Source organism: Nomascus leucogenys, chromosome X, assembly GCF_006542625.1.
Source record: "Nomascus leucogenys isolate Asia chromosome X, Asia_NLE_v1, whole genome shotgun sequence".
Lineage (NCBI taxonomy): Eukaryota > Metazoa > Chordata > Mammalia > Primates > Hylobatidae > Nomascus > Nomascus leucogenys.
The window spans coordinates 70,401,421-70,426,746 of NC_044406.1; the positions used below are offsets into that span (position 1 = coordinate 70,401,421).

General features: G+C 36.0%; 1 protein-coding gene across 1 annotated transcript in view; it reads right to left on the reverse strand.

Moving 5' to 3' along the window:
- The window catches only part of BRWD3 (bromodomain and WD repeat domain containing 3), a 136,906-nt gene that overhangs the window by 7,870 nt on the left and 103,710 nt on the right, over nucleotides 1–25,326 (reverse strand). Inside the window, exons 22-36 of the mRNA XM_030806889.1 lie at nucleotides 23,482–23,558; nucleotides 20,734–20,902; nucleotides 19,243–19,356; nucleotides 15,725–15,832; nucleotides 12,518–12,642; nucleotides 11,683–11,765; nucleotides 8,729–8,840; nucleotides 7,878–7,939; nucleotides 7,616–7,771; nucleotides 6,848–6,968; nucleotides 5,758–5,883; nucleotides 5,558–5,636; nucleotides 3,860–3,916; nucleotides 2,688–2,828; nucleotides 1,315–1,389 (exon numbers count right to left, since the gene is read on the reverse strand). Of these exons, the coding sequence (XP_030662749.1) occupies nucleotides 1,315–1,389; nucleotides 2,688–2,828; nucleotides 3,860–3,916; nucleotides 5,558–5,636; nucleotides 5,758–5,883; nucleotides 6,848–6,968; nucleotides 7,616–7,771; nucleotides 7,878–7,939; nucleotides 8,729–8,840; nucleotides 11,683–11,765; nucleotides 12,518–12,642; nucleotides 15,725–15,832; nucleotides 19,243–19,356; nucleotides 20,734–20,902; nucleotides 23,482–23,558 (1,605 nt within the window). The remainder of the gene's footprint in view (nucleotides 1–1,314; nucleotides 1,390–2,687; nucleotides 2,829–3,859; nucleotides 3,917–5,557; nucleotides 5,637–5,757; nucleotides 5,884–6,847; nucleotides 6,969–7,615; nucleotides 7,772–7,877; nucleotides 7,940–8,728; nucleotides 8,841–11,682; nucleotides 11,766–12,517; nucleotides 12,643–15,724; nucleotides 15,833–19,242; nucleotides 19,357–20,733; nucleotides 20,903–23,481; nucleotides 23,559–25,326) is intronic.

Consider the following 25,326-nt stretch of genomic DNA (forward strand, 5'->3'; position numbering starts at 1 on the left):
CTTGCTTAAAGGCTGATACAACCTCCAAAACCCCAGCACACTGTTTAATGATAAAAGATGGGATTATTCACATATCATTAAATTGTTCCACTCTACAAATTAGGCACATATTTCCACGATTCCTTGCTATGAGAACATTCTACTTAAGTGTCATTAGTTAAGGGTCAAGGTCAAATCGGTCATGTTCGTGCCTTTCTTCTTCTTGATTTTAAATCAATGTGATACCTTTGCTTCATCGAAGGTCTTCCATCTTATAGGTCCATAATTCATTTGATTTTGATTAGGGAAGAGGAAAGATTTCATTTTAACCTAAATCCAGTAAAGATTTTCCTAGGGTTATCAGATGGAGTTACATCTGAAATTTAATTCCTATATATGCTACAAGCCTCAAAAGCAAGTTTCAGAGTGAAAACCATACTCAGTATTAGATCCCTTATTGTATTTAGAATCATCAAGAAGTAAAATCGCCACATTTCCCTCCTAGGAAAAAGCCAAAAAGCCAGAAGGGACAGAAAAACGGTATTATAAAAAGAGAGAAAATATTTTTCAAAGTTTGAGAAGAAATGACAAACGTTCTAAATATATTTTATTTTTTTAAATCATAAAAAATCAGAAGTGTATTCTAACACAGTATGGCTTATGTTAGAACTTGTGTAGTATGATGACCAAAATTTAAAAGACTTAGCCTGCTTGCCGAATGAAGTCCCAGTGGGAATAATCAGCTGCAATACAGACACAATTATATTGTGTAACTGATGTTTTCTACTCTGCTGCAGTAGCTTCAGATCTACATAAAAAAGTAAACATTTACAAGGAGGATACAAAGAACAATCTTGAGAACACATGTTGATTCAGAAAGAGGAACAAAAAAATAAATGACCAAAAAATCAAAAAAGGTAAAAAGGGAGCAGAGTTAGAAGGCAGTCTTTACAAACTATAAAAGATTCATGTACAGTATGGAGAGTTTAGAAAGTAAAAACAGGCCGGGTGCGGTGGCTCACGCTTGTAATCCCAGCACTTTGGGAGGCCGAGGCGGGCGGATCACGAGGTCAGCAGATCGAGACCACGGTGAAACCCCGTCTCTACTAAAAATACAAAAAAATTAGCTGGGCGTGGTGGCGGGCGCCTGTAGTCCCAGCTACTCGGAGAGGCTGAGGCAGGAGAATGGCGGGAACCCGGGAGGCGGAGCTTGCAGTGAGCCGAGATTGCGCCACTGCACTCCAGCCTGGGAGACAGGGTGAGACTCCGTCTCAAAAAAAAAAAAAAAAAAAGTAAAAACAATCAGTATGTCTTTTAAGAGACTACCAGGCCTACCTCAGAAAGAGATGAATCTTGTTGTCTTTCTGGAACAACAGACTCTGAGGATTCTCCCTCTTGCTCCTGATGACCCTATTAGGGTAAAGAACATATACTGGTTTCCAGACAACTATAACAAAATATCAAGACGTGTAATACAATTATGACTTAAGTCTCAAAGATCCATACACTGGAATCATGTTTTTATTGGCTGTACTTTAAGGTGAAGGAATTGTACATTCGTCATTCTCCTTTGCTATGAAAAACACAAGACTAATTTATTTTACCCAAACTCCCTACAAGCAAACAAGTTCTGTTGGACACAATCTCGTTCCTTACTTGAATGATATTTTTTCCCAACTGAGACCTACAGTATACAGAGAAGACCAATGTGTAGTAAGCTCATAGGATGGTCTGATGTATTTCTAAAATAGTTCTGTACCTCTTCTCTGAAAATAGATTTGCTATCTGTACTACTTCAATGAATAGATACACTCCCAGAAAAGAAATCCTACAATCAAAGTTCTCATCCTTTTACCTTTATTGAAAAGAAAACTCCCTACAAAGGATATGAACTCATCATTTTTTATGGCTGCATAGTATTCCATGGTGTATATGTGCCACATTTTCTTAATCGTCTATCATTGTTGGACATTTGGGTTGGGACATGGATGAAGCTGGAAACCATCATTCTCAGCAAACTATCGCAAGGACAAAAAACCAAACACCGCATGTTCTCACTCATAGATGGGAATTGAACAGTGAGAACACTTGGACACAGGAAGGGGAACATCACACACTGGGGCCTGTTGGGGGGTGGGGGAGGGTACAGGGATAGCATTAGGAGATATACCTAATGTAAATAATGAGTTAATGGGTGCAGCACACCAAAATGGCATATGTATACGCATGTAACAAACCTGCACGTTGTGCACATGTACTCTATAACTTAAAGTATAATAAAAAATGTATACATAAATTAAAAAAAGAAAAGAAAAGTCATACTGGTATACTGGTTACTCTAAGTGGCCATACTGATAACACATTCAGTATAAATTACACAGGATTGACATGTCACCAAACATCTACAGTGTACAGAGGTGTATTTGAGGTTAGTAAAATGTATTAAATAAACATCTGAAATAAAAGTGGGAAAGAACAGCAAATGAATTCTGATTCAAATTTTTGTTTTACAACATATAATTTACACACTGAAGACACAACGGCATTTTTTTAAAAATCACACTAATCACACTACTACTTTCACAATCAAAAGATTGGAAAAAAAGAAAGGAAAAGAGAGGTGAGAAAATTGCTCTTATCTAGATTTTAGCATGGACATTTATGGGAAATTATCATACTGACAATTATTTAAACAACTGTATGCTTACTGCGTAAGAAAGAAGATCGGCTGGCTGTCGAAATGGCTCCGAGTCTTCACGTTCATAAATGAGGCTCAATAGTTCCTTGCATTGTTTTTTCCAAGCATCAGGATTACACTTTAAAGACTGTCTTCTGCCTCGGCATTTGACCTACAGATTTTAATAGTTACATCTAAAAGATCTTTCCTTAACTCAATTGATTTTCTCATGAGTCCCTAATGTTAATATACCTATCTGTATATATATGGGGCAGCTGCTATTTTAGTTTCTTAGTTTAAATTAGACAGTATTTTCCCTAGCAAAAATAATTAATGAGCAAAAAACCCTAGACATTATATTCATGGAAATGGCAAGAATTCTAGTACTCAAATCTGAACTTCAAATAATGTACAGAGGAACAAATGCTTCTTTCCTCTACAAGATCAAGTTATAGAGCCTTAATATTTGCCGGTAGTTAAGTATACTTGACAATGGCATCACATTTTTCTCAAAAGAACACTTGAATGATTTTTTTTACCCAGAAATTCTTTGTTGTCATGATAAATTCTGTTCTGTACCATTTGATTTTGTTATGATCTCTTTCAGTATTTCAAAATATATTGTCCCTTATATAAAATAACTACATGTCTAATTATTATAGAGCAGAAGTCTGCACAAAAGAGTTAACATAGCAGGCCAGGGCTTGCTTGCAAGTTTGGCCCTTGGCTGGCATTTGGGAACTTGGCATTTGAATGGCTTCCTAAATTATTAAGACAGTTTACTGTACCTAGACAGTATAAACAATGTGATTTGTGCTGAATACCTGATTTCCCTCTCTTAGTATGTGCTAGTCAGAGGGTACCTACATAACCAGCCCCTAGAAAAATCTCTGGGGACTGAGTCTCTAATCACACACATGCTGGAAAAAGAGTGTAATATGTGACCCCTCACAGGGGAAAGATAATAATAGCATAAGGAAGCCTGTACATAAATTTCTCCAGACTCTGCCGGTGTCTTTTCCCCCATGACTCAACTGGGCACCCTTAATGCATCATTCTAATAAATCTTATCAATGAGCATACCTAATATACTTAGTTGCAAGAATCCTTCTAGCAATTCTCCAAATATGGGGTTGGTCTTAGGGATCACTGACACAGGAAACCTGAAAACATATCTCCTCAGCAGTTCACTTATTTACTCACCCTTCTTCCAGATGAAGTACCAGGACCGTCTGAATCTAAATCAACCATTTCTGTATCCTAAATTAAAAAGAAGAGTGGGAAAAGACGTTAAGTTACATTCAAAGTCATATAAATTAGATGGACATTTACAAATAAATGGGAAATAAAATCACAGTTAACTTTCCCCACTGGAGCAACAAGTAGAACAAAAGACAGAGAGAGACTCACGCCAAACTTTCCCAATATGCAGTGTACAAGCTGGAAAATATACTGGAAGAAGAATTAAACAAGGTTTCTCTTTAAATAAGAATCAGAAAGGAGGGGAACAGTATAGTGGTTGGTATTTGCTAAAATTGTATCTAAGTGTTAGTATTTTTTAAAAACCTTATTCTATATGACATGCTTATTTAATATACAATTATTAATTATTCATGATTACTCTATTGACATTTTAAGAAATAGGTCTCACACAATATGCATTTATATTTTCCTATAGGAAAGAGATCTATTTCAGTTAAGTATCTCTCTAAGGGATAGTTTTTTAATATGAAGAGTCAAGACCCAAGCACCACTAGTGCTGGTGAAACACTGGGTAATATGTAGTAGAAAATAAAAAGTAGCTCATGAGATATTGGTACTCCTTTCTAATAAAATAAAGCTGTTGAGTTACATTTTTACTTAAGTTTTCTATTTTAACCCAAATAGTGCTACTCTGAGGTGAAATTCCTGCTACATCAAATTTCGAGCTAAAATATATTTATGTGAAAGGTCAGAGAAAATATAAGGAATATATAAGAAAATATAAAAAATATTAGTGATACGTTTTTCTTAGGTTTCAAGAAACTATAACAATATCTAATTGGTATATCATGTTTTCCTTATTATGTAAGTAACATTTAACTGCAATAATATATTTCATAGTCAGACACATTTTCATGAAAAGAACTTAAAAAACAGCATTGGAGATTTACCACTCTGGAGATTAACAGTATAAATAATATAAACATGCAAAATATCTCATGCCACTGCAACACAATCTAGCATATGTGAGTCACTCATCCCTGGGATGAATTGTTTTCCAGTAAAGATTTGTGAATTATCACTTTCCAATATTGTTCCAACCTCTATTTTGGTTTTTGTTTCTATCATAACCTCCAGTCAAATACGGCTTTGTGTAAATTAGAAACATAGATGAGTGGGGAAATCAGGAATACGAGGGTCTGCTGAGTACTACTTCCATTTCATTCGGAAGAGACTGGTTTATCTTTATAAATTTTCAGAAAGGAAATCGAGTAGCAGTTTCATGAAACTACCAAAAATTTAGACTTTCAAGCCTGAAACTTTAAAATACTTTAATATTTTCTCTACAGCATATAGAAAATAAAATCCTTACTGAAATTTCCATCAACTAAGCATTCTTTTAAAATATTGAGCACTTGTCTTGTTTCTAAATGTTGGAAAATAGAGTGTTGATTTCTCGTCACTTACACCCACTGTGTCAAATATGATGACTGGCCACCTGCCTCTCTGAATAAACCCTGTAGCTCTATTTTATTTTTGGTATATGCCATCTAAGTACACTTTAAAAGATGCCGGTATTCAGCCAGATTTCAAAAATCTGTTTTGCTGTTCATGGCCAATTACAACATTTACACATAATACTGTACTTCAAATAAGAGAAAAGTAACTCATTCCTACTAATCATGCTGTGATTCTTACCTCCTCTGCATCAGTACTGTTTCGTTCTTCTGCTTTAATTTTATTATAGGTATCCAGTATATCAGTACAGCTCTGATCCCTAAGAAACAAGTCATTTCAATAGCTTCAATAATTTTTACAATTTTTCAATTAATTTTTTTAAAATTAATTTTTTTAAAAACCTTAAGTTAGACTCTCTGGAAGCTAAAACTGCTTCTTACCCAATAAATCGAAGTAAGACATCAGTTACAATTTTAGCTGCTTTAACTATAGGACTGTCTGGCTCATTGAAAGTCCTGGCATTATGCTCAATATAGCGTACCTCCCACATTAATGCTGATATTCTCCTGTGAAAGAAAAAACACTCTGTTAGCCTTGGCTTATATATTTAAAGTATATTTTAGGAATATACAATATGGAACAAATATGTACTTAAACATAGTGTGTCAAAGGTGTTCCAATATGCATATAACTCAATATATTTGACTGATGAGCACTAAAAAGAGATGATATAGTTACAGTATTTAAAGCCCAAGCAGGGATTCTGAACCACTGGGATGTACATACAAAACTTCAAATATAACTGACCTAGGACATTATGGGTAAAGAGTCATTTGACAAGGTCAAAAGAATGTTTAGTTTAGTTTTCAGGGGAAGAGCCAAGAAGAGCAAGAAAAAAAAAAACAGATTATAAAAAATGACAGATTTTTATCTAATTACTTTTATGATATAAATATTAAATCAAAATAATATATTATAAAAATACAACCAGTTCTCAATTGCAAAGGCAGATTAACCAGTCATGGAATACTGTCGTCAGTAGGAGACTTGGATGACAGAGGGACCAAGATATGCCCTCTACAGCCTTCCCATAATCATCTCCCATCCCAACCAAAACAAAGAAAAAAATTACTTGGCTCCTTTCCTGTATATATTTCATGGCTGGTAACTAAATCTAATTAACTATGACCAAATTCTCCAACAGAGGATTTAAACATGCTCCAAATCTGTAGCACCTTAATAATGATGAATCCACAAACCACTTAAATTGCCTTTAATAAACTAAAGTTAAATGTAGTTTTTGTTTTACACACCATTTGTACTACCCATATTTTCCTCTCAGCCTTTCTTCTCTGTCCCCAAGAGTGAGAATCTACTAAATAAAGGGGAATTAGTGTTCTAAATTTTTAAAGGAAATTTTGGTGTGGGTCTTTTGGATGATCATGTTATACTATGGAAATGCAGATCTCAAAAAGGAAAGCAAAAGCCATAAAGCTATAAATTTTATAATAAGTGATAAAAAAAACAGACCTGTAAAAGCGATTTTCAAGTCTCCGCCTGATGGTATTGAGGTCAGTTGGATAAGCAACTACAGTACAATACAAGGGGTAGGCACTGAGATCCACTGGAACAGCAAAAGGGCTGGCAAAATCTACAAAATTATAAAAATCAAATAAGGTAGCTATAAAGGACATTAACATCTCATGGTAACAAACATTTATTCATATATAAACAAGAAGGGAGGGTAATATACTACTTTTCTAAAACCATGAGGATTCCATTATACAAACAGAACGTTATTCTTTATATTTGGACATCATATCTATGAATCATGCATGATACACTGGTTCAAATCAGGTAAAACAAAATTAGAGGAGCACTGAGTTTAACTTCAGATTTGTCTTTCCTAGATAAATGCCAAACTTCTCAAGTGACATGTTTTAGAAAATTTAACTACTCATGTGGATAAAATACATTACTCATCCACTGTCCTTACCAAGAAACCCATCCAAAGTCAGGCTCAGGGAATAGCTAGAGAATCAAAGTGATTCAAAAAGGAAAAAGACACTTATATAGTTACCTTCACTATTACCCCCCAAATTGCTAAACAAAAAATTATCAGTTATTACTTTGGCCAAGCATATAAAACTGCTAATATTAAAACTAGAATTACTGTGCTTCTTGAGTTAAAACTGAAGTGTACAGTGAGAAACTGCATATCCTTTTGTAGAACTTAAAAATTCTGCTGATTTTCCTAGCTCTCCTGCATGCTCCTAAAATTTTTCACATTCATCATACCCAGGGAAAGAAGGTGGTTGATGCCCTGAATAACCCGTTCACATTCTTCATCTCTGGAATGAGCCCCCCACTCTCCTTCCTGGGGTTTGTATAGCAAAGCAGTCAATTCTTCCTGGGAGACAGGAACACCAGCACCAACTTCATCTGGAAAGGCAGCTAGGTACAAGATAAAAAAAAAATTAGAAAAAATTATTTTCCAATATCATGTGATTACCATTTTACTTTTAAAAGAATTATAATTCATTTTTAAAAGTATATTTACTTCCTTCTGGAATTGGCTCCATATCCCAAGGGCTCATCTTTTCTCTCTCATTATTGTCCCAGCTATTAAAAAATAATAAGATGCAAATCAAATTAATCATACAGTACTTCCTTTCATATACTACCACAATTTTACATGACTTCTTGGGGGTGAAATTTGAAAAAGGGCAATACAGTTGTCTTGAAAGTACAACTCTGGTTACATACAGATAACAATAAACTTCTAATAGAGAAAACATGGTCCATCGCTATGAAACTTAGAGGGCAGAAAGCCTACTTTTTGTCAATATGGAGACTAAAAGTCAGTCCTCAGAGAATAAACATTTCTTGTATCATTCTTGAGAGGATTCACTCATTAGCAATCTTACAACTCTGGATTTTCAAGAAGAACTAAAGTAAATGTTGCAAACAAATAGTACTTCCAAACATAATGCAACCACCTCTGCCTAGAATTCATATGACTAAACAAAAGACTAAGTACTAATATTCATTGCTATCTTCCAGCAATAACAATTACTTTAAGTAGTAAATTAGTTTCCGAATTTCCCACTAAAAAATAGTTGCAATTCTTGTCTAAAGTAGAAATAGTTAATAGAAAATGCAGACAACAAAAGAGGTAGCAATAAAGTGTTTAGTTATTCCTTTGTTTTAGTCAAAGAAAACAAAGAACTTTGCTTTGACTAAAACAAGGGAAGAACTGAGCATTTTACTGTCAAATTTCTTCTTTACAGGTACAGGTATCGTGAGACTAGATAAGTCAGATAAAAGGGCCTTACTCCTGGTGCAGGTTATTAAAAGTCCGCATACTACTACAATATCATATTAGGCATAAAAGATCATAAACATACTTACTGAACACTGTAACACTGGAAAGAACTATCAGGATACTCTGGTTGAAAAGGCTGCTGACTCTCCACAGTCCCAAACCACCAGGCGTCATCTATTATACTGCGGAATCTATCACCTATAATGTTTCAAAATTCTTAAAAGGATGCTCTTGAGAATATTAGCTCTGTTCCCACTCTAAATTACTACTTTTTGTTGACAACAGAAGTAACATTGTGTCTAGCATTATCAGAAGCTTCCATCTAGGTTTTCGAGATAAGTGATTATTTTACATTTTAACCTCTTCATGTATTTTGATTTCCAAGTGGTAGAAATCTTTCTGAAATAAATTACATACGACCACATCTTAAATAAATACTACCAAGCATAATTTAACTTTTTTCAATTACTTAGCATCATCATTAGGCACACTTCTTATTGTATTACATATGTACATAAATGCAGTTGATTCTTCTATCTTGCTTTTAGCTTTCTTTAAAAATCTCTTCATACTAGTTTTTATATTACAGATCTTCAAGGCAGGCTGTAAATCAAGGAAGATGTAGGAAAGTTTGGAACTTCTAGAAACTTGTTGAATGGTTTTGATCAAAATGCCAATAGTCATATGAACAATGAAGTCCAGGCTGAGGTGGTCTCAGATAGAGATCAGGAACTTATTGGGAACTAGAGTAAAGGTCACTCATGCTATGCTATAGTAAAGACACTGGCAGCATTTTGCCCATGCCCTAAGATCTGTGGAACCTTGAACTTGAGAGAGATGATTTAGGGTATCTGGCAGAAGATATTTCTAAGCAGCAAAGCATTCAAGGGGTGACTTGGCTGCTGTTAAAAGCATTCAGTTTTATGTATTCACAAAGATGTGATCTGGAATTGGAACTTATCTTTAAAAGTGAAGCAGAGCATTAAAATTCAGAAATTTTGCCTGATAACTGATTCATTAAAAAAGAAAAACCCATTTTCTGAGGAGAAATACAAGCCAGCTGCAGAAATTTGCATAAGTAACTAGGAGTCAAATGTTAATCACCAAGAAAATGGGGGAAATGTCTTCCAGGGCATGTCAGAGCTCTTCAAGGCAGCCCCTCCCATCATAAGCCCAAGGGCCTAGAAGGAAAAAATGGTTTCTTGGGGCTGCCCCCCTGCTCTGTGCACACTTGGAACTTGGTATTCTGTTTGCCAGCTGCTCCAGCTCCAGCGATGACTAAAAGGGGCCAAGGTACTGCTCAGGTTGTTGTTTCAAAAGGGTGTAAGCCCCAAACCTTGATGGCTTCCACGTGGTGTTGGGCCTACAGATGCCGAGAAGTCAAGAATTGAGGTTTGGGAACCTCCACCTAGATTTCAGAGGATGTATGGAAATACCTGGATATCCAGGCAAAAGTCTGCTGCCGGGGCAGAGCCCTCATGGAGAATCTCTGCTAGGGCAGTGCAGAAGGGAAATTTGGGGTTGGAGCCCCCACTGGGGCACTGCCTAGTAGAGCTGTGAGAAGAGGGTCACCGTCCTCCAGACCCCAGAATGGCAGATCCACCGACAACATGCACTGTGCGCCTGGAAAAGCTGCAGACACTCAACACCAGCCTGTGAAAGCAGCTGGGAAAGGGGATATACCCTGCAAAGCCACAGGGATGGAGCTGCCCAAGAGCATGGGAACCCACCTCTTGCATCAGCATGACCTGGATATGAGACATGGAGTCAAAGGAGATCATTTGGGAGCTTTAAAATTTGACTGCCCCGCTGGATTTTAGACTTGCATGGAGCCTTCAGTCCCTTCATTTTGGCCAATTTCTCCCATTTGGAATGGGAGTATTTATACAATACCTGTACCCCCACTGTATCTAGCAAGTAACGAACTTGCTTTTGATTTTACAGGTTCATATGCAGAAGTGACTTGCCTTGTCTCAGATGGTACTTTGGACATGGACTTTTGAGTTAATGCTGGAATGAGTTAAGACTTTGGGGGACTGTTGATTGGTTTTGAAATGAGAACATGAGATTTGGGAGGGGCCAGAGGCTGAATGATATGGCTAGGCTCTGTGTCCCCACCATAATCTCATCTTGAATTCTAATCCCCTCGCATCCAGGGAGGGACATGGTGGGAGCTGATTGGATTATGGGGGCAGTTTCCCTCATGCTTTTCTCGTGATGGTGAGTTTTCACAAGATCTGATGGTTTAAAAGTGTGGCACTTCCCCTTCTAACTCTCTGTCTCCTGCAGCCATATGAAGAAGGTCTTACTTCCTTTTTGCCTTCTGCCATGATTGTAAATGTCCTAAGGCCTCCCGAGCCATGTGGAACTGTGAAATCAATTAAATGATTTTTTCTTTATAAATTACCCAGTCTCAGGTAGTATCTTTATAGCAGTGTGAAAATGAACTAATACATATGGCTACAATTAGATTTTTAAAATTCAGGCCCAAGTAATTAAGTGTGCAAAAAAGTCGATAGTTTAAAAATCCTTATGTTCTGTATTGTATTGTTATACAATAGAGCTATAAGCAAATTTATTTAAATTTTAAAATATTTTCCTTTACATTATTGCTGTACTGCTTTTTATAATCAAAAAAGAAAAGAAGGAAGGGTAAAAGAGCAAAAGAGGGTGGGAAGGTGACAGGGAGGGAAACAAGGATGGAGGAAGGAAAAAAGGAAACAAATCACAATCAGTAATCATCTGTTTTAGAGCCTAAGTGTAAAGTGCTCTATTTTAGGGCAACAGACATTTGAGAATTTTCTTTATATTCCTATTTGTATACTAATAGAGTAGGTATTTGCAGAAGGTTTAGAGATTATATGCCACACACAATGTGCATAAGAAATAACTAAAAGGAAATTTTAACTTAAGTTTTCTAGTTTCTCTGATAGCTGTTTTCAGCTAAATGATAAGCTAGTTTATTTCTGTTAAATCACAGTTAAAAAGTTACTTACTGTACATAAGCTTAATAGTTATTAAACAACAATTCTATACTTACCAATCTGCCAGTTCCTTTCTTTGGCTTCATTATAAAACTGATGTAGCACAAGGAAGTCAATGACATCCGGCATGTCATGATACCTATACAGAAAATAAAGCACATATGAATCAATATAGAGATATAACAATATATGTTACTAAATATCCAAGGATACATGTTTATTGTAGACCCATTAAGAAAATTTTGCAAACCTCACAGTCCCTAGAAATGCCTTTACTTAAACATCACCTTCTCTGACCTGTTTGGGAGTGCCCTGCCTACTGTCATATTACTTTAAAAATATAAAGATGCCAATACAGGTTTATAAACCTTAATATGAGGTATTTTATATTAAGGAGTATGAATTAATGTTCTTTAATCTCCTTACATTTTAAACTCAACTTCACATAAAGAGCCTCTCACTTATTATTCCTATTATCATTAACAGAAATAAAAGCAACCACCATGTTTCAAACATTCAATTAGGGAATTATAAAGGTTTGTCTTTGATTACTCACAACAATCTTTAGGAAGAGATTAGCATTTCCATTTTACAAATGAAGACATAAATTCAGAGAGGTTAAGTAACTTGCTTATGACCCTATCTATGTAACTATCCATAACATAAATACACACACACACACACACACACACACACACACACACACACACACATAAATATAAATAAAATGGAGAAATAAACTAGGAATTAAACTCTGGTCTTTATAATTCTAAACCCTGTAGTAAAGAATGCTATAGTGTTTTCTCTCTCATTGAGCCCTGTACTCTGTGAAATATACAATAGGTATTAAAATACACATACTCAAACAGAGACCCAGAGATAACTACTCACTTAATGGAAAAAGATTCTCCAGTCATTTTGCCTGAAATTGGGTCCAGAAATGCAAGCTTCAAGCAGCACAGTGTGGGTGGGCCAACCTCATATTTGATTCCTACAATCTTAACAAACTCTTGCTCCTATTCATGAGAATACCAATAAATTATTACTTTCAATATAATTATTTAACATTTGCATAATATTTCATTATTACTTGAACAATTTATTATCTGAAAATTCTCTAAATGCCAGGCACTACACTAAGTGTTAAAGGTAATAAGACATGGCTCTTAACTCCTAATAGCAGGTTGTAGTTTAGTGCAAGGCTCTAAACCAAGGACGAGCAGCCACATCACCTGGGGAAATGCTTCAAATGTAATGTTCTGAAATCCTACACCTATAGAATCAAATTCTATGTTTGGGGTATAGCTCGGTAATATATCTATTTTGGAAAAACTCCCTAGTGCAGTATGACGCTCTGGTTAAAAATCACTCCCCTAGCAAAAATACAGTATGTAAGCATACAGGTATATATGTACATGTACATGTTTGGGGTAAAGACTTACATTTTTTAATGTCTACAACATTATCTTTTTTGTTGTTTTTGTTTTACTTCAGATTCCTGGGGTACACGTGCAGGTTTGTTACATAGATATATTGCATAATGGTGGGGTTTGAGTTTCTAGTGTACCCATCCTCCAAATAGTAACCATTTTACCAAATAGCTAAGTTTTTAACCCATATCCCCCTCCTAAACTCCCTTCCTTTGGAGTCCCCAATGTCTATCATTTCCATCTACATGTCCAATTGTACCAACTGTTTAGTACCCATTTGTAAGTGAGGGCGTGTGGTATTTGATTTTCTGTTTTTCAGCTGTTTTACTTACGATAATGGCCTCCAGCTCCATCTATGTTGCTGTAAAGGCCATGATCTCAATTTTTATAGCTACACAGTATTCCATGATGTATACGTACATTTTCTTTATCCAGTCCACCACTGACGGGCATCTAGATTGATTCCGTGTCTTTGCTATTGTGAATAGTGATGTGATGAACATGCGTGTGCATGTGTCTTCACGGTAGAACAATTTATATTCCTTTGGGTATATACCCAGTAATGGAATTTGGGTAGTTCTACTTTAAGTCTTCTGAGAAATCTCCAGATTGCTTTCCGCAGTGGCTGAACTAATTCACATTCCCACCAGTAGTATATAAGCATTCTCCTTTCTCCACAACCTCACAAGCATCTGTTTGTTTGTTTTGACTTTTTAATAATACCCATTCTGACTGGTGTGAGATGGTATCTTGTGGCTTTGATTTGTATTTCCCTAATGATTAGTGATGTTTTAGCATTTTTTCATGTTTGTTGGCTGCTTATACATTTTCTTTTAAGAAGTGCCTGTTCATGTCCTTTGCCATTTTTTAATGAGATTGTTTTTTTGCTTGTTGATTGAAGTTCCTTATAGATTCTGGATATGATCTTACAACAATCATACACATTTACTGATTATTAATCACATTTAACAGATGGCAAAACTGATCTTCATAGGTATAGGGTCCTGCTTAAAGTTATATACTAGCATATAGCAGAGCTAGAATTGAAATCCAGGTGTTATTCCAAAGCACAAGCTCTTTTACCACATATAAGCTGCTCCTACAATTTGACAACAAGGTTAGGATAAAAAGTAAGAACTTGGCCGGGTGCGTTAACTCATTCCTGTAATCCCAGCACTTTTGGAGGCCAAGTCGGGTGGATCACCTGAGGTCAGGAGTTCGAGACCAGCCTGGCCAACGTGGTGAAACCCCATCTCTACTAAAAAGGCAAAAATTAGCCAGGCGTGGTGGTGGGTGCTTGTAATCCCAGCTACTTGAGAGGCTGAGGCAGGAGAATTGCTTGAACCTGGGAGGCGGAGGTTGCAGTGAGCCGAGATCGCTCTACTGCACTCCAGCCTGGGTGACAGAGTGAGACTCTGTCTTAAAAAAAAAAAAAAGAAAGAGTAAGAAATCACATGTTTTATTCAATCCTCTGATTCTAAAAAAGACTCAACTTTTACTTGATGAAGAATAGATGGGAGCTGTCCCTATCTTCCAGAAGATGATTATGTAAAGCTCACTTGATAAGCTACTTTAGCACCTGATGACATTAATAAAAAGTTTTACAAACATCTAAATCAAATCTTTATCTTAATAAATACACATATTCTCAGCTGGGCACGGTGGCTCATGCCTGTATCCCAGCACTTTGGGAGGCCGAGGCAGGTGGATCACCCTGAGGTCAGGACTTCGAGACTAGCCTGGTCAATGTGGCAAAATCCTGTCTCCAATAAAAATACAAAAAATTAGCCAGGCGTGATGGCGTGTACCTGTAATCCCAGCTACTCAGGAGGCTGAGGCAGAAGAATCGCTTGAACCCAGGAGGCAGATGTTGCAGTGTGCTGAGATAGGGCCACTGCACTCCAGCCTGGGCAACAGAGTGAGACTCTGTCTCAAAATAAATAAAAAATAAATAAATATACATATTTTCTCTTATATCCTTCCTGTCAAGAATCATCACACAACTCTTCATTTACCTGGAAAACTATCATAAAATGGCCCTTTACTGTCTTATTCAGAAAACCAAAATGAAACACACATAAACCTAGGCAGAAATGGTGGTGTATGTATACCTATGTCTGTCTGTATGTGCATGTGTGCATATATATACACATAGATATGTACAAATGAATGAAATATTTATTGACAAAATCATTCGCCATAAAATATGGAGCCACATGGGTATTATATATGTAGCTACAAGGGTAATATATCAAAACAGCTATTTTACAAAACACCAAAAGTTTCTGGGCTTCTTGTGATTTATCATATTTAATATATACCAAAGCTGTCAGAACCTTGAGAGTGTTTATAGTCTACACACTCAGCTTATGGAGGCTCCAGAAGGTAAAAAGTTGCTGATTAGGGAAAATATCCACAAAGGGGAACTCCTGCTTTGCTCTAATTATGGACTAGTATAGACTAGACAATAGAAAATAGCATACAAATTTTGAGAAACATATAAAATGTGATCCATAATACTCAGTTCTACAAGAGTATAGTATATCATCTTATCTTGGATACACAATCAACAGTGAAATATGCATAAAACTGAGGAAAAAAGCCATGGGTAAGCAATTTAATTCCAAAGCTACTTCCATTGCATAGCTTATGAATTTGGCAAACTTACCCTGAGATCCATTTTGTTCCATGGCTGTTTTTGTAAATTAACACTGTATATTTTTGATTTCCTTACAGCCCGAACATAAGCTTCATGTCCTTGCCTAAAATAGATAAGCTAAAACAGAAAACATAAGGTATTAAACAGCAACATCCTATATAACTCTGTATGTCCAATATACATTCCTACAAACATCCTCTTCTGTTTGCAGAAAGAAATAATTATAATATTGAAAGACTTTATATAATAAAGGTTTCAAATGATGTTAATTCAGTATTCATGCTTATGTAGCCCTGTGCTCAGTACCATATCATATAAACACAGTAAACACAGTCCTTTCCCTTCAATCAGCTTCGTAAGTGTGCTGAAGAAGCAGATTCATGGAAAATGTACACAAAACTGGTCATATTTTAAAGTATATGTGCCCCTCCATATCCACAGCTTCTGCATCAACAAATCCAATCAACTGCAGATTGAAAATATTTGAGATATATATATAACAATACAATTAGGCCGGGAATGGTGGCTCATGCCTTTAATCCCAGCACTTTGGGAGGTTGAGGCAGGTGGATCACCTGAGGTCAGGAGTTCGAGACCAGCCTGACCAACGTGGTGAAACCCCGTCTCTAATAAAAATACAAAAATTAGCTGGGCATGGTGACATATGCCTGTAATCCCAGCTACTAGGGAGGCTGGGGCAGGAGAATCACTTGAACCCGGGAAGCGGAGGTTGCAGTGAGCCGAGATCGCAACATTGCACTCCAGCCTGGGCAACAAGAGCAAAACTCCCTCTCAAAAAATAAATAAATAAATAAATAAATAAATAATACAAATAAAAAACCAATATCATATAACAACAATTAATATAGCATTTACATTGTATTAGGTATCATAAGTAATACAGAGATAATTTAAAGTATATAGGAGGATGTACATATAGGTTATATGCAAATACTATGCCTTTTATATAATGTCCTTGTAGATTCTGTTATTTGCAAGGGGTCCTAGAGCCAATTCTGTGTGGATACTGAAGGACAACTGTACTATACTTCAAATTATAACTGACACTCTAACTATCAAAATTTTAATATTCAGTCTACACATTTCATATAAACAGTATAAATCACAGGTTACTAAATGGAGTAATTTCAAGACAAATTAAAAGTTGCCTGTTACAAGAGTTCATGTCAGAACTGGCATATTATGGAAGGAAAATGAATTCAATTAATTCTTCAGCTCTTTAAGCCACCATTTACTATCATTTTCTATATTTATTACAAAAAGTTTCTTTTCCTCAAGTTTAAAAGCAGTGATAGAGGCTAGGCACAGTGGCTCACACCTGTAATCCTAGCACTTTGGGAGGCTGAGATGGGTGGATCACCTGAGGTCAGGAGTTCGAGACCAGCCTGGCCAACATGGTGAAACCCCGTCTCTACTAAAAATACAAAAAATTCGCCAGGCGTGGTGGTGCACGCCTGTAATCCCAGCTACTCCGGAGGCTGAGGCAGGAGGATTGCTTTGAATGCAGGAGGTAGAGGTTGCAGTGAGCCAAGATAGCTCCACTGCACTCTAGCCTGGCAACAGAGTGAGACTCCGTCAAAAAAAAAAAAAAAAAAGTAGTGATAGAGATAAGTAAATAGAAGAAAGTAACAAAAAATACCATATTATGAGATTTCCAAAATACATTAACATATTCTACCAATCAATACTAAGTCAGAATTTCTAATAGCTAAAAATTTGAGCAGAAAATAAAAAAGGTTTAAAATTGGTAAATAAAATAATTGTAAGGGTTAAAAACTAATAATACACATGTCATTAAGATATCCTTTATTATATATTCATACCTGAACTCCACAAATACTGATCATTGAACATCTATGTATAGGCACTAGATGCTGTGATAAGGCATAAAAACATTTCCTCTAGGATACGGAAACTCATGTAGATACATAACTATAATGCAAGGTAGAATATATTATATATCAGAAGAGAAAAATAATTTAGGTAGAAAAGCTTATGAGGACAGAGGGACTGATCAATGAAAAACAAGGATAACACCCTGGAAAAGTTAGTATTTGAATTAGACCTTGAAAATGATAACTTTAAGAAGCAATGATCTGTATGTAGGGATATCTAGGCAAGACAATAAAGGCTTAATATTAAGATGAAGTAGAAAGTAATGCTGCCATTAAGAAATCAATTATATAAAAAGTATATGTTTGCCTTTATAATTTCTTTAAAAACATTCTCTACATATTCACTGTCTGGTTTACATACATCTTCCTCATTACCTGAAGAACTGTCTTCACCTCATACACATTAGTCTTGAAGCATATAAAGATGTAGTAAGTTTAACAACATAGAGGAAAAGGAATTCCACCAAAGAATGGAGAAAAATGGTCCTTAGACAGGAGTCTCATCAGATCTTAGAGTGTATAGATCCTTATATTGTTCTATAAAGTTTTCTAAGATAATTAAACATTACTCCTTTTCTGCCTCCAGAAAATAAAAACAGGCAACAACTATAAGAAATAGCGAATTGAGATATACCAATAAAATTTTACAAGTTCTCTGTTTTTGAAGTATAGCATTCATCAGAAAATATTTATTAACATAACTATGCAAACAAGCATTACTCAGAAGTCCAATACCTATAAGAAAATATCAAAAGAAACATTTTAAAATACCTAAAGATAATCAGCAGGTAATAATTTATTTGTAAGGCTATTTGATAGCTACTCTGATATAAGATCTCTATAACAGGCAATTACAGAAAAGTTTGGTAAAATTTTTATTGTTCCCAAAATGTTTAGAGCCTACTTGCAAGGTTTTGCTCCTTCTTCTGCTGCAATGACAATACCACATTTCTACTATCACTCTTAAATTAAAAACTGTGTAAAAACATTGAATCAATAAAAAAATAATTAGTATATCAGACAATATCCAAGCCAAAAAGAGTTCTAATGTTCCAATGTTACGATAATTTTCATAATAAAATGAAAATTATTTACCAGGTAGAATTTTGATTAATTTTTGACTGGCCAATAATAAATACGGCTATACTCGTCAATCACAGACTCAGAAAGAAAGACCTGTTTGCAAAATTACATTCCCCTACTCATTTAAAGGAGTAAATACCTTCTTGTATACTTTCTATCAGGTTGAACGTGTTTTGTTTTTTTTTTAAATATTGGAACATGAATGAGGACTCAAAATGCCACTCAATTCTACTAAGTGGCAATTCAGATTAAAATAAAGCCAATTATTTTCATGACTTCACAAGCTGATTAATTTATCTCAATATTCAATGAGCACCTAATAGACTGAAGCTACTGTGCCAGGCCCTACAAAGGATACAAAGATTAATACTGTTCAGTCACCTTCCACAAGAAATATATAATTGAGCAGAGCAGATAAGACACTGTATATATTATTATAATGGAATTAGGAATATAAATATATTAAGACTGATTAAAGTTAGTGCTCTTGAGGCTCCACAGAAAAAGGTTTTAACAGGTAACAATTACCTCATCTCCCATTTGTGGGACAAATGGGGAACGTCGGGGTATAGTATCCAAGATCCACTGAGGGGCAAACCATTCTTCATTAGGCTCACCTGCCATAGAAACCAGTCCTCCTTTCTAAAACATAAATACATGAAAAGTATATGTATAAAACACAGTTCTCCAACACATAAAACACATGAACAGTAGTATGAAAAATAGTAGGTAGAGAAGATTAAAAATTTCAGGCTACAATGAAACCTAAAGTATATAAATTTGAATGATTTTGCTTTATTATATACAACTTTTCTGTCAATAAAAAATCACTTTACTAAATTTTAACTGACAGGTAATAACTTGACACTATATACTACCTGAAAACCGTAACTTTTACATACGTCCCTTGACTACCACGTGAATTCAAATGTAAGAATAAGTTTTTGCCAACAAAATAGTGATAATCAAGAAAATAATTCTGTCTACTAAAGCAAAAGACTACAGAATGTGTCTATAATCAATTTTGAAGTTAAAATTAAAATAACTACATAAACCAAGTCTTTAAATCATTTAAATGAAGTTATAGTGGGGAAAAGAAACTGTCATTGGGATGAAATAAAAACAAAAAGGTAAGCCAGGCACAGTGGTACACACCAGTAGTCCCAGCTAACCAGGAGGCTGAGGTGGGAGTATTGCTTGAGCCTAGCAGTTTGAGTCTGCAGTGTGTTATTATCATGCCTGTGAATAGCCACTGCACTCCACTCTGGGCAACATAAAAAGACCCCATCTCTTTAAAAAAACACCAAAAAACATAGTGGAATGGAGAGAGAGTCCTATACAATTTATCATACTCTTCCATGTTACAAGTTAAAAATGTTAAAAATGAGGACTCAAAATACCACATGACAAGAATAATAATGTTGTCAGATAAAAGTGACAAGAATAATAATTTCATTAAGACTAGTTTATTTTAGGACATTGCTACATTTTAACAAACGATTGTGAATGTTTGAATAACAAATTATAATGAAACATTCTAGCCTCTACCTTTGATAACAGAAAAATTTCAAAAATTCTTTACATTTTGAAGTCAAACTACTTTTACTTACTTTCTCAGATGAAATGTTATTTTTAGAGAAAAGTCAATGTTACAATTAAATATTTAAGTATCAAAGGCAAAAAACAAAAATAACAAAAACAAAATTTTTTTTTTTTTTTGAGACGAAGTCTTGCTCTGTCACCCAGGCTGGAGTGCAGTGGCCCGATCTCGGCTCACTGCAAGCTCCGCCTCCCGGGTTCACGCCATTCTCCTGCCTCAGCCTCTCCGAGTAGCTGGGACTACAGGCGCCCGCCACCACGCCCGGCTAATTTTTTTTGTATTTTTAGTAGAGACGGGGTTTCACTATGGTCTCGATCTCCTGACCTCGTGATCCGCCCGCCTCGGCCTCCCAAAGTGCTGGGATTACAAGCGTGAGCCACCGCGCCCGGCCCAACAAAATAACTTATAAAGTTACAAACCTTCTTTCTAGTCTGCTTAGGTTTCTTCTGCCTTTCTTCTAGGGACTTCAAATTTTCCTCATCAGAGCTGCTGCATATTTTGCGTGTTGTCTGTCTGGTTTGTCTTTTTGGGGGTTGTAAATTTATTCCAGCATCTGCTGTCCAATCAGAATATTCACTTGATGAATCACTGTAAATAAATCAAAATTATGGATACCTAAGTATAGAAAAGGAGTAGTTTTACTTAATAATTGAAAGATCATTCTGTAAGCAAACAGCATTATAAATGACATGGCTGGATTTTGTTCTAACTTAAGAGAAAAAATATCAGCCAGGCGCGGTGGCTCACACCTCTAATCCCAGCACTTTGGGAGGCCAAGATGGGCGGATCACGAGATCAGGAGTTCGAGACCAGCCTGGTCAACATGGCAAAACCCCATCTCTACTAAAAATACAAAAATTAGCTGGGTGTAATGGCACACGCCTGTAGTCCCAGCTACTCGGGAAGCTGAGAGAGAAGAATCACTTGAATCCAAGAGGCAGAGGTTGCAGTGAGCCGAGACTGTACCATTGCGCTCCGGCCTGGGTGACAGAGTGAGACTCCATCTCAAAAAATATATATATATATATATAGAATTTCGACCATTATCTAAGTAATTTCAATGAAATGCTTCTTGGATGAAGTATACTTTATCCAAGGATTATATTATAATTATAATGCTTAGTTTCCTATAACAGGAATTAAAATCCCTGTCCAAAATCACAAAAGCTTCTTTAAAATAAAAAAGCATCTTATTCTTGGAAATGCTGAAATGGGATTGTTTTAAAACTGAAATAAATACATATACAGTCATGTGTCATTTAACAAAGGGGATACTTTCAGAGAAATGCATCATTAGGTGATTTTGTCATTGTATGAATATCATACAGAGTATACTTACACAAACCTAGACAGTATAGCCTACCACACAGCTATTCTATATAGTAGAGTCTACTGCTCCAAGGCTACAAATTTGTACAGCATGTGACTGTACTGAATACTGTCGGCAATTTTAACACAATGCTAAGTATATATCTACACAATGCTAAGTGTATATCTACACATAGAAAAGGTACAGTAAAAATATAGTGTAAAAGATTTTTAAAAATGTATACCTACATAGGGCACTTAACATGAATGGAGTTTATAGAACTGAAAGTTGCTGTGGGTGAGTCAGTGAGGGATGATGAGTGAATGTGAAGACCTAGAACATTACTGTACACTACTGAAGACTTTACAAACACTACACTTGGGTTACACTAAATTTATAAAAAATATTTTTCTTTCTTCAACAAGAAATTAATCAGCTTACTGTAACATTTTTACTTTATACTTTTTAGTTTTTTTAACTTTTTGACTTTTTTGTAGTAACACTTAGCTTAAAACACAAACACAAACACATTGTACAGCCGTATTTTTTTTTTTTTCTTGAGACAGAGTTTCGCTCTTGTCGCACAGGCTGGAGTGCAATGGCGCAATCTCGGCTCACTGCAATCTCTGCCTTCCGGGTTCAAGAAATTCTCCTGTTTCAGCCTCCCGACTAGCTGGGATTACAGGCCTCTGCCACCACGTCCAGGTAATTTTTGTATTTTTAGTAGAGACAGGGTTTTACCGTGTTGGCCAGGCTGGTCTCGAACTCCTGACCTCAGGTGACCCTCCTGCCTCGGCCTCCAAAAGTGCTGGGATTACAGAAGTAAGCCACCGTGCTCAGCAAATATTTTCTTTATATCCTTACTCTATAAGATTTTTTCTATTTTTAAGGTTTAAATTTTTTTTTTTTTAAACTTTGTTTAAAAACTAAGACACAAACATTAGCCTAAGCCTACAGAGGGTCAGGATCATCAATATCACCGTCTTCCATCTCCGCATCTTTTCCTGTTCCACTGGAAGATATTCAGAGACAAAAACACATGGAGCTTTTATCTCCAGTGATAATAATGCCTTCTTCTGGAATATCTCTTTGAGGACCTGACAGAGGCTATTTTACAGCTCATAATTTATTACAAGTAGGACAAGTACACTCTAAAATAACAATAAAAAGTATAGCATAAACTGAGCAAACTGGTGTGCACCTGTACACCCTGCTACTCAGGAGACTGAGATGGGAGGACTGCTTGAGCCCAGGAGTTCAAGGCATGCCTGGGCAACATAGCAAGACACCATCTCTAAAAGAATAGAAAATGAAATGAAGAAAACATAATAATATAAAAGTATAGCATAGTAAATAAACCAGTAACATAGTTGTTTATTAAGTACTATATACTGTACATAATTGTATATGCTAAACTTTTGTATAACTGACAGTTCAGCAAGTTAATTTACACCAGCATCCTCACAAACACGTGAATAACACTTTGTGCTACAGTGTTACAATGGCTATGATGTCACTAGGTGACAGGAATTTTTCAGCTTCATTATGGGACCATAGTCATATGCACTCCGTCATTGACTGAAACATCATTATGCAGAGGGTGAATATAATTGCCAAAATGTAGAATCTTGGATTTAAAAAGAATCTTATTTTATAGATGAAGAAACTAAAAGGCCCACAGTGACGTCAGAAAGATATTGGGAGAGCCAGGATCACATCAGGTCTCTCGGCTTCCAGCCAGTACCTTTTCTACTACAAAACACTATTTTAATTCTGGTTTTACCAGTTTCCTACAAGAACACAATTTCATATTAAAACTGTTCAATAATTTTGACCAAATTAAAACCATTAAAACTACCTGGAAGAACTTTCACTTTGCCATTCAACAACGGGATCCTCTACCGAAGCATCACTTGTGCCAACAGTTTCATCTTCCTACAACAAAGAGCCAGCAATTAAGATATATGGATATTACCAGCTAATGTATGTCTAACTAAAAAACCACTACCTGTTTTATAGCATTTTTTTGAATTCTGCCCTCAAAAAATGTTCTCCTTAAAATGCACATAATTATTGTTCTAAGTATATCTGTAGCTAACAACTAAGTCTACTAGGTATTTCTAAATTTCTAGCATCATTATCTTATTGATATAAAACACATTTTTGTGATTTCAAAGACTCAACAGATTTCTTAACTTCAAATATAACCCTCTTAAATACAATATTAGAAACATTGTTTTAAAAATGCCTATATGTCTCTATCGAGTTAACATAATTACTCTCCATTAAAAATTTTAATTATCTTTTTTATGTAAAATTTTAAATACAGTAGAGGATAACCCGTGTACACAATCTCCAGTTTAGATAATAATTCACTTCCTATTTTATCTATACCCTCACCCACTGCCTTATACTCTAGCATTAGTTTGATGCACATCATGACCAAAAAAACCATTTTAACCATAAATATTTACTAAGATTAGGATTTGTTTTAAAAGTACAACCACAATGCTGTTATCACATTACATTTAAAAGGGAGCATCAGGCCAGGTGCAGTGGCTCATCCCTGTAATCCCAGCACTTTGGAAGGCCAAGGCAGGCAGATCACCTGAGGTCAGGAGTTCGAGACCAGCCTGACCAATATGGTGAAATCCTGTCTCTACTAAAAATACAAAAATTAGCAGGGCACGGTGGCATGCACCTGTAGTCCTAGCTACTTGGGAGGATGAGACAGGAGAATTGCTTGAACTTGTGAGGTGGAGGCTGTAGTCAGCTGAGATTGAGCCACTGCACTCCAGCCTGGGCAACAGAACAAGACTCTTGTCTTTTTTTCTTTTTTTTTTTAAAGGGTGGGGGAAGCATCAGCTCCTGAATAGTGATCATTCTTTTAAGATCAAGATTTCATATGGGTGGGGGTGGGGCATGAATGTAGGACATCTTTGATAATAGTTTAAGAACTGTGAATGGGGCCAGGTGCAGTGGCTCAGACCTGTAACCCTAGCACTTTGGGAGGCCAAGGCGGGCAGATCACCTGAGGTCAAGAGTTCAAGATCAGCCTGGCCAACAGGGTGAAACCCTGGCTCTACTAAAAATACAAAAATTAGCCATGCATGGTGGCGCATGCCTGTAATCCCAGCTCCTGGGGAGGCCGAGGCAGGAGAATCTCTTGAACCCGGGAGGCAGAGGTTGCAGTGAGTCAAGTAGGTGTCACTGCACTCCAGCCTGGGGACAGAGCGAGACTCCATCTCAAAAAAAAAAAAAAAAAAAAAAGAATTGCGAACGGCAGGAGAAGGAGAGTACCATATATTGTCAATGCATGATTAAACCTTCATTATGCATTTAACAATGAAAGCTGTTAAGAGAACAAAAAGACTGGAGAATAGAAGAACAAGATGAAAAGAAGCTATGCTCTTTACTCATTACCATGAAAAAGGTAGGTCTGAGAAAAATCAACACTCAATGATCTCTATGAGGGGTGATGTCAATAATAACAAAAAATGTGTATATTATGTTGATTAGATAGCCAACCAGTTCTGAAACTATGTAACTTATTAATGCTCTTTATATTTCGCTCCTTTCCATTTCTAGGCTGATTTCCTCTTACTCTTTTTTTCACTGTCTCAAAGTCAAACTCTTGCTGGTATATTTGATACCCTCACCAAGACAGCATCTGAGGTACAAATCCAAGACACCCAAATGAATT